Raw genomic sequence first — 10,354 nt, forward strand, 5'->3', positions numbered from 1 at the left:
TACGACATGATGATCCAGAATTCATTCCAACTCTTCTGACCGAAGACTGCAAAGGTGGGTTATACCAAACGGATTTAGACAAAACTTTATTGACTAGCTGAAAGATCAGTTTGTCTACCAGCACCTGGTCATCATGGAATTTCCCTTGCCCCGCAAGTAGCTGATCTATCTTTTGAATGACCTATAATGGTTTTAGGTGAGACAGGACAGCAACTCAAGTAGCTATCGAATGTCCAGAGCTGGACGGATTCATGGTCCCATTGCACTACCTTTATTTTTTTTAGAACATCCCATTGCAGTACGTTTTTATATGGACAAAATCGTAATAAGGCCGCCATGGGCTGCGTAAACCCAGAAGGCAAAGGCACGGGCCGTCTGTTCCTCAGCCCAAGCCCGAGCCCAGGATGATTCCCAGCCTTTTGCCCGCAACGAGGTCAGAACCCACTGACAGCGCAGACCCACATCACCGGAGCCCACCTGGCGGTTTGACGATCGCCTTCCACCGGCTCCGCCTCTCTCCCTCCTCGTCTCCAGAAAAAGGACGGCGGGTGGAATCCGGGAACGCGAAGCAAGGCGGCGGTGCAGCAGCCATGGACCGCGTGCAGCTCCTCCTCGTCGGCCTCCCCGCGCTCCTCTTCATCTCCGACCTCTCCCACATCTTCGCGCCGCCGCCTCCCCACCTCCGCCACGGCCACCATCCCCCGCACCATCCCCATGGCCATCCGCCCCACCATCCCCACCCGCCGCACCACCCCCACCCGCCGCACCACCATCACCCGGACCCTGCCGCCGCTGCCATACAGGTGAGTCGTAAACCCTAGCCCGGAATCCTGCTGCTCCGATCTGGAGGGCAAGCTGACGTGTTAATTTTGGTGCGATAGCTGCAGCCAGATTTGGACGGAGCTGGATACGGCGCCACCGTGGAGCTGCAGTTCTGTGCGTCCTGCTCGTACAAGTGAGTCCGTGAGCCCACCGTGTTTCGTGTGGTTGCTGGCCTGATCGATTTTGTGTGGGTCGTTTGCTTGTGCCGATCAAGTGAAAATATGTGTAGGAGTGTTCAGAATAGGTTTATGCTTGCCGCAGCTGACACAGACGGGCCAATTTTATGACGCAAAACGATTTAGGAGGTGGATTGTTTGGTACCCCAGTTCACTAGTGTCACTGGCGATCGTTAAATAGTAGGATTTCCTAACACTGATTGCCAATGGCTGGTAACTTTCTCCAAGTTGATTGTTGAACTTATAGGTCGTGCTAAACTTGTAGTGGGGAACTTGAGCAGCATTATTCATGAAAACGTGAATGCTCAGTTGGACCAGTGTGTTTTGTGTGTCTGCGGACGGTGGTTGCTTGCTTGCTCAATTGGTGTGTCAGTTTGCTTGTGCGGATCAAAGTCAACACGTGCATAGTGTAGCGGATACGGAGTGTTCGGAACAGTTTTGTGCTTGCTGCAGTTGACATAGGCGGACCAATTTATGATGCAAAATGATTTAGGAGGTGGATTGTTTGGTACCCCAGTGAACTAGTGTCACTGGTGATTGTTAATAGTAGTAGGATTTCCTAATACTGAATGTTAACGGCTGGGTAACTTTCTCTAAGTTGAGTCTGCAACTTATAGATCGTGTTGAACTAGTACTCCCTCCGTCCCATAATATAAGATGTTATTACAACCAATATGCCATCTTATATTATGGGACAGAGGGAGTAGTGGGGAACTTGAGCAGCTATTATTCATGAAAACACGGATGCTCAATTGGTCAACTGGACCAGTGTGTTTTGGCGGATGTGTTAATTTGGTTGTGTGGATAAAGTTAACACATGCATAGTGTAGTGGATGCGGGGTGTTTAGAGTAGTTGTGTGCTTGCTGCAGTTGGCATAGACGAACCAATTTATTTATGATGCAAAATGGTTTAGGAGGTGGATTATTTGGTACTCCAGTTCATTAGTGTCACTGGTGTAAATAGTATTTTCTAACCTTCAATGCTTAATGCTTGGTAACTTTCTCCAAGTTGATTGTAAATTATATCATGTCAAACTAGTAGTGGGGAACTGGAGCAGTCATTATTCATGAAAACATGAATGCTTAGATGGTCAATTGGATCAGTGTGTTCTGTGTGTCTGCGGAAGGTTGTTGCTTGCTTGCTTAATTGGTGTGTTAGCTTGGTTGTGGCGTTGTGCACATCAAGTTAGCACATGTGTAGTTGCAGCAGATACGGAGTGTTTGTTGTAGTTGTGTGCAAGCAGTTAACATAGATGGACCAATTTATGACGCAAAAAGATTTAGGATGTGGATTATTCGGTACTCCAGTTCACTAGCGTCACTGGTGTTAAATATTATTTTCTAATACCGAATGCATAATGGCTGGTAACTTTCTCCAAGTTGATTCTAACTTCTACGATCATGTTAAACTAGTAGTGGGGAACTGGAGCAACTATTATTCATGAAAACGTGAATGCTTTGCTTACAGTGTGAAACATTAGAAGTCACACACTGTTATGTGCATGACTATGACATCGGGCAAACATTGAAATAGATATGGAATATTATTTGGAAAGAGAGTTACTTTAATAGAAAAGAGATAAGATTAGAAATGACTGATTTGGTGTCCTTTTGATACTATTACTCAGGGGTGAGTAAGTCCTCCGATATAAGGGCCGAGCTAGGAATAGAAACTGACGCGTGGAGGACTTGTGATATCTTTTACTCTTCAACAACGAAAACCTTGAGGATGTCCGCGATGTGTTATAGGCACGCCTCACAATCTTGCTTCTAGAGATGTGGTTTGAGCAGGCAGATGCTTAGATTACTGGGAAGAGGTAAGCGTCTGGCTTTCAGATATCAAGAAGTAAGAAGAGGGAGAACTCCTAACAAAGAACTTGTTTGTTGGGAGTTCGTATTTTATCGATCTGTTATCTCCCTTCTTCGTTTTATCCCAAGTCCCAACATATGTTCTACTCCCCTATTTTCTATGTCTGTTTTACATAGTTTATTCCGCACTATCATATTTGTTTAATTTCGACAAAAGGCCTTTGGCCTGCTTGCTTATAAAGCCAACAGTGTACAGGGATAGGGAATATGTGATGGCGTTACCAGCTCCTGGTAACAGCTTACACGAAACTTCTAGAACTGACCAACAAAAATACTGTCAGGGCCAGAGTCTTGGGAAGAAGAAAGGACACAATCAACTTTGATGTCAAAGAAAACCACTAAGAACAAACAATATCCCTCTTGCTGTCATGCACCTATGTATGGCCACTGTGCATGGGCATCTGCTGATAAAGCTTATCCATCGGCTCGAACAGCTTCTCCTTCTCCTGATCCATGAGAAATGGTCTCCATTGCCGCGCAAAACATAGAATACTTGCAAAATACATCTTGTGGTTGATTTGGCCTCTTCACCTCCATCACCATATTTTCACACAACATTCCAAATCTCCCAAGCTACTGTTAAAAAACCGAAGATCACTACTTCTATTTGACCTGTTACACCAGTGTCTAAAGAAGCCCCCAATATTGTTTGAGGACCTTGTCCCTGGACAGAACCACTTTGATGCTGATCCAAGCAAAATTGGCAAGCACAGTTAAACAAGATGTGGTTCAGGTCCTCTTCGAAACTACATAAGCTGCATTTCTCTGGACCCGTGCACTTAAGCAGTCCCACACCAGCTGGGTATCTGTTTCACATAACTTGCCAAAGAAAACTTGATATACACATTTGTTGGGCTTCTACTGTAGTCTTTCTTTATTTTAAACTGTTAATGATGATACTGTTGTAATTTGTAAGCATGATGTGATGTCCTTGTTTTCATCTGGTTTGTACAGTACTTAGCTTCAGCTATAGAGGGGAATGAGGAAGCACACGTAACTTTCATCTAATATGAGCTGACATAATGCACATTAATGGGCTTAAAGACTTCTAGCTTCAAGTCAGCTGAGATTTAACTTGAATTAGTTGGGTAGCAGTAAGTAATTTCTCCAATTAGACTTGGTGATTGCCTGATATTTAACTTTCTGTATTGTTTTCACCCGTTTATCATAGTATTAACACATTTTATGGGAGTCCTGGGTAGCATGTGTTATACACTTAAGGATGTTTCAAAGTTCCAACACCCTTACTGATTTTACAAGCAGCCACTTATAAATTAGAATGGTACACAGATCACATTAAGCTGATAGGAAGGTCGGGCCCGTGTTAGTACAGAGTTTGAGAAGTATATAAATACCAGCCCAAAGTTCTATTATGTGGTCATCCTTTGACAAAGTACTAAGGTGTTGTAAAATGTCATTATCACTTTGGTTTGTTTTCTGCACGATGCCACCGTTTAACAATGCAGTATGAGCATTAAAATATATGGTTTACCGATTTCTAAGAGAACAATTCCGTGATCACTCCTCTGCCATTTATCCCTTTGTTTCCCTCCATTCTGTCCACTTCTATATCTCTTTTTTTGCCCCCCTCTTGCAATCACAACTTGCCATTGATCGACTCGTAAAACAACCCAGAGGGCCAAGCATGATGCAAAGGCACGGGCCCTCTGTTTGTCTGTACAACACAAGCCAATCACATCGGAGTGGCCGTCATCGTCCGAGCCCGAGCCCACAAAGATTCCCCGGCCTTTTCCCCACAATGAAGTTAGAATCCCACTGGCAACACAGACCCGCATCACTGGAGCCCACCTGGCGGTTTACCTGCTCCGCCCCTCTGCTTTCGTCCCTCATCCCAGAAAGGAACGGCTAGTAGAGACGGGGGGAGATACGAAGGCGGTGGTACAGCCATGGACCGCTTGCATCATGTTAAACTAGTAGTGGGGAACTAGAGCAGCTAATCAGCTATTATTATTATTCACAAAAATGTATGATCTGTTTACATTGCGAAACATTAGAAGTCACAAACTGTTATGTGCATGTGTATGCATTGGGAAAATATTGGAATAAAATTAGGAAAGAGAGCTATTTAAATTTGAAGGATAAGATTAAAGTTAGTGACCGGATTAGTATCGTTTGGATTATTATCCAGGGGTCAAGTAAGTCCACCCATATAAGGGCTGAGCTAGGAATAGGAACTGATGTATGGAGGACTTGCGATATCTTTCACTCTTTGACAAAAGGCCTTGAGGACGTTAGGAGGTGGATTCTTTGGTACTCCAGTTCACTAATGTCACTGGTGTTAAATTGTACTTCTAATACCGAATACTTAATGGCTGGTAAATTTCTCCAAGTTGATTCTTAGCAGCTATTACTAATGAAATTTTGAATTCTCAATTGGTCAATTGGACCAGTGTGTTTTATGTGTCGGCCGATTGTGGTTGCTTGCTTGCTCAATTGGTGTGTAAGTTTGGTTGTGTGGATCAAGTTAACAGATGCATAGTGTAGCGGATACCGAGTGTTTGGAGTAGGTGTGTGCTTGCCACAGTTGACATAGACGGACCAGTTTATGGTGCAAATGATTTAGGAAGTGGATTATTTGGTACTCCAGTTCGCTAGTGCCCCTGGTGACTGCTAAATAGTATTTTCTTATACCGAATGCTCAATGGCTCGTAACTTTCTCCAAGTTTAGTTCTAAACTTCTACAATCCTGTTAAAATAGGAGTGGGAAACTGGAGCAGTTATAATTCATGAAAACATGAATGCTCAATTGGTCGATTGGACCAGTGTGTTTTGTGTGTCTGCGGACAGTTGTTTTTTTGCTTGCTCAATTGGTGTGTTAGTTTGGTTGTGCGGATCAAGTTAACATATGCATAGTGCAGCGGATACGGAGTGATGGGAACAGTTGTGTGCTTGCTGCAGTAGACATAGACGGACTAATTTATGATGCAAAATGATTTTGGAGGTGGATTATTTGGTACTTCAGTTTACTAGCGTTACTGGCGATTGTTAGATAGTAATTGCTAATACAAAATGCTTAACGGCTCGTAACTTTCTCTAGGTTGATTCTTAAACTTATATGATGTTGTTAAATTAGTAGTGGGAACTGGAGCACCTATTGTTCATGACGAGGGGATGCTCTGTTTGCAGTGTTAATATCCCGTGAAACATTAAAAGCCACCCACTCCTATGTTTGCATGACTATGACATTGGGCAGACATCAACATAAATATGGAATATTATTAGAAAAGATAGTTATTTAAATAGAAAAGAAATAAGATTAGAGTCAGTGACCGAATTAGTATCCTTTGCATTATTATTTCTCAGGGGTCAAGTAAGTCTTCCGATATAAGGCCTGAGCTAGGAATAGAAACTGACGTATGGAGGGCTTGTGATCTCTTTCACTCTTCAACAACGAAAACCTTGAGGATGTCAGATATGTAGGTTGCCCGGGAGGAGGTAAGCGTCTGGCTTTGAGATATCAGGAAGTAAGAGGGAAGAGTCCTAACAAACAACTTGTTTGTTGAGAGTTCATATTTTATCAGTCTGTTATCTCCTGTGCCCGTCCCCCCAAGTCCCAACATATGTTCTCCTCCCCAATCTCCTATGTGTGTTTTACATACTTTATTCCACACTGTCATACTCCCTCCGTTCCATAATGTAAGCCGTTTAGCATACTAACAGAGTGATGTTTGTTTAATTTGTACAAAGGCCTTTTGCCCGCTTGGTTATAAAGCCTACAGTGTATGTGGATAGGGAAGATGTGCTGGGGTTACCAGCTCTTGATCATAGCTAGCACAAAACGCCCTAGAACTGACCAACAAAAGAACTGTCATGTCCAGAGTCTTGAAAAGAAGAAAGGGCACAATCAACTTTGATGTAAAAGAAAACCACAAAGAACAAACAATACCCGTCATGCACCTATGTATAGGGTATAGCCACTGTGCATGAGCATCTTTTGATAAATCTTATCATTCAGTTCCAACAGTTTCTCTTCCTGATCCTTGAGCAATGGTCTCCATTGCTGCACAAAACATGGAATACTTGCAAAACACATCTAGCGGTTGCTTTGGCATCTTCACCTCCATCACCATCTTTTTACGCACATTCCAAATCCTCCAGGCTACTGTTAAAAGGCAGAAGATCGCCACCTTCTTATTTGACCTGTTATACCCCATAGCCCAGTGTCTAAAAAGCCCCCAATGTTGTCTGGGGATCTTGTCCCTGGACAGAGCCACTTCGATACTGATCCAGGCTAAATTGACAGTTAAACAAGGTGTGGTTCACATCCTCTTCCAAACTACGTAAGCTGCATTTCTCTGGACCCTTCACTTCTTAAGCAGTTCCAAACCAGCTGGCTCCCTATTTGACGTCACTCGCCAAAGAAAAATTGATATACACATTTGTTGGGCTTCTACTTTAGTCTTTCTTTATTTTAAACTATTCATGATGATAATTGATACAGTTGTAATTTGTAAGCATGGTGTGGTATCCTTGTTTTCAACTGGTTTGCACAGTACTTAGCTTGAGTTTCGCTATAGATGGGAATGAGGAAGCACACATCATGTTCATCTCATATGATCTGACATTATGCGCATTCATGGGCTAAAAGGCTTCTCGCTTCAAGTCAGCTGAGATTTAACTTGAATTAATTGGGTAGCAGTAAGTAACCAGTTCTCCAGTTAGACTTTTTGATTGTCTGTAACTTGCTGTATTGCTTCCACCCATTTATCATGGTGTTAACACGTTTTATAGCTATGTCCTTTACTATTTAAATAGGTAAATATTTGTACTTAATGATTATGTAAGAATAGATTGATGTTGCAGAGTGCTAAATGCTACAATTTCAATGCTAAGTGCTTCAAAAAAATTCAATCTATCCTTTGCTTGAATAATGTTGGCTCATTGTTCACAGTCTGTCCTTTACTTGCATGTATGGCCCCTTTTTTTTCAAGTTGTCATTTGATTATTTGTATCGCCCAGTTTTTCAATGTGTCAGTTGCTTGTGTGTATGGCTTTTTCACTGTCGTTTGCTTGTATGTATGGTTCACTTTTTTGGATCTCTTCTTTGCTTATACAAAGTTCCAATGCCCATTCAGTACTAAGGCATTGTAAAATGCAATTATCACTTTGGTTTGTATTCCGCACGTGTGCCAACGTTTAACAATGTAGTAAATATGAGCATTAAAAAGATATGGTTTACTGATTTCTAAGAGAACAATGCCATGATGACTGCTCTGCCATTTTCCCTTTGTTTCCCTCGGTTATATCCACTTCTATATCTCTTTTGCTTCCCTCTTGCAATCACAAGTGCACAACAACAACCCACCCTTCCCAAGTTCTAGCTATCACCACCTTTACTTTCATCTAATTACACTGGTTTGCTGTGACTCCTTGGCCATCCACACTATGAAGTTTTAGAAACAAGGATTCGCTTGTTGTAGCCTGCTGCAATGTAAGTGACCACTCTCTTGCAAATGATGTGTGTCCGCTAAAGGAAGCCCCTTTACTTAGAGGTTCGTAGAGGGTCTTAGATAACCTTGTTGGTGGATTTCCTGGCCACACCAGCAACAGCAAGCATGTCATGTGCGTCATTTCCATCTGAGAAGATGGCTATTTGCTACTATCATTGAATAAGGAATATCTGTACTGATGCTTGATTTATAGCGATTTTGCAGCTGGCAGTAAAGTGAATTATGAAATGGCTACCAGTAATTAGTAATTACTAAATCGTGGTATGGATGTGGGAGACCAGGACTCTTAAAGATAACTCATGAGCAATTCCTAAAACCAGTTAACTATTTATTGCATCTAACAGAAAGAAAGAAGCAGTAACAACTGTATTTGTTAATTGCTTTTACTCTGGGCTTTGCTTGAACTAGTTTTCTTATCTTGACTTTTCCTATCTTACTTGAAAAGGACATTGAATGAGATTTTGCTAAGCTATAATGCCATACCAGAATATTTTATCCATCCAAAATGATATTAAATAAATTATATGTTTTGCTTTGCATGTACATGTTAGACTGAAAACTTTGATTTCCACTTTGCAGGGGAAATGCAATGACCATGAAGCGCATGCTGGAAACATCCTTTCCGGGCATTAATGTTTTCTTGCATAATTATCCTCCAGCCTTCCCCAAACGGGTACTGAGCAAAGTTATGCCAGTTCTTCAAGTTGGAGCCATTGGAACAATAATGGCTGGTGACCAGATTTTCCCCAGACTCGGCATTGCTCCACCTCCATGGTTTTACTCGTTGCGTGCCAATAGATTTGGAACCATGGCGTCAATTTGGCTATTTGGCAACTTTGCTCAGTCTTTCCTGCAAAGTTCTGGTGCCTTTGAAGTCTACTGCAATGGAGATTTGGTATGTTTTCTATATCAGACACACACCCTTCTGTATCTCTCCTGTTAACACATAAATTGCTTTTCTGCATGTTTGCATCATAAAATAAGATTCAATCGTACCCACTTTTTTCCACTATGAGTTCATTATATTCAAGAAAAAATACTTCCACAAACAAATTGTACCCTTCTGCCTTGTTGGGTTATAACAAAGATGTTTTTGCAACGATATTGTATCTCTCTTCTTAGAAAAAACTGTTAGATGGAAAAGTTTGATTCACCAGCATGACGTGAGCAGTAGCATGCATATAAGTTTCTTCTTTACTGAGAATTGCTCCTACCTCTACAGGTTTTCTCAAAATTAGCTGAACAGAGGTTCCCTAGCGAGTTTGAGCTGCGTGATCTCATCGGCAGCAGACTGCCACGTTCTGCGTTTGGGAAAAATATGGGAAACGCCTTGTCTTAGACGGTGATTTCAGAATATCATGCTCTGCGCTGATGCATTGCTACTAAGGTGTTTTATGGTTAGCTATCCTTCCGAAACGCCACAGCTTGCTTGTATGTAAACAGTACCTGATGTGTGTGTGTGTGTGTGGTTTGTAAAGGTCCTAAAAAGCAACTTGGCACGAGATACTGACAGTGTGATACTATTGTATGAACACTCCCCATAATCGTGATTGCCTGATAATGTTATGCTACTACTAGCAGAAGTTTGAAAATCTTAGCACCAAAGTTTGAGTCTTGTTTTGAGGTTATGCTGCGTCTTGGATGTCTATTTCAGGTTTAAAAAAAATGCGTATTTCAGGTTACTGTAAAAAAAAGTCTTGAATGCCTATTTCAGTCATGTTTATCCGATTCATTGTTTGTGGAGTGGAATATATCCGACTCGTTGCCATCAGATTTGACCTTTCGGTGAATGCAAGGGAAACGAGATGGCCAACTCGATGATTTTAAGCACCATTTTTTCTTTGGGAAAATTGGCCCAGGGACACCGTTTATTTTCAGTCCTTTGTCGAAACACACCACTAAAATATGTCTTTGCCCAGTACCATTATACTTTTGTGGTACATTTGCCAAAACAAATCGTGTTGCGCAATACGGAAAGTTTAGCATTTGCCAAAATACACTATACATCTCTTGTGT

The 10,354-nt window shown here is 41.9% G+C and overlaps 1 protein-coding gene across 1 annotated transcript; it reads left to right on the plus strand.

The window, feature by feature from the left end:
• The first annotated feature begins 512 nt into the window (after positions 1-512).
• On the plus strand, positions 513-9,912 carry LOC124650443 (selT-like protein). Its single transcript, XM_047189964.1, has 4 exons — positions 513-803; positions 882-955; positions 8,918-9,233; positions 9,561-9,912. Exons 1-4 carry the CDS (start codon positions 591-593, stop codon positions 9,675-9,677), a joined length of 720 nt encoding a protein of 239 aa, XP_047045920.1. The 5' UTR covers positions 513-590; the 3' UTR covers positions 9,678-9,912.
• The last annotated feature ends 442 nt before the right edge of the window (positions 9,913-10,354 follow it).

Source organism: Lolium rigidum, chromosome 4, assembly GCF_022539505.1.
Source record: "Lolium rigidum isolate FL_2022 chromosome 4, APGP_CSIRO_Lrig_0.1, whole genome shotgun sequence".
NCBI classification, from domain to species: Eukaryota; Viridiplantae; Streptophyta; class Magnoliopsida; order Poales; family Poaceae; genus Lolium; species Lolium rigidum.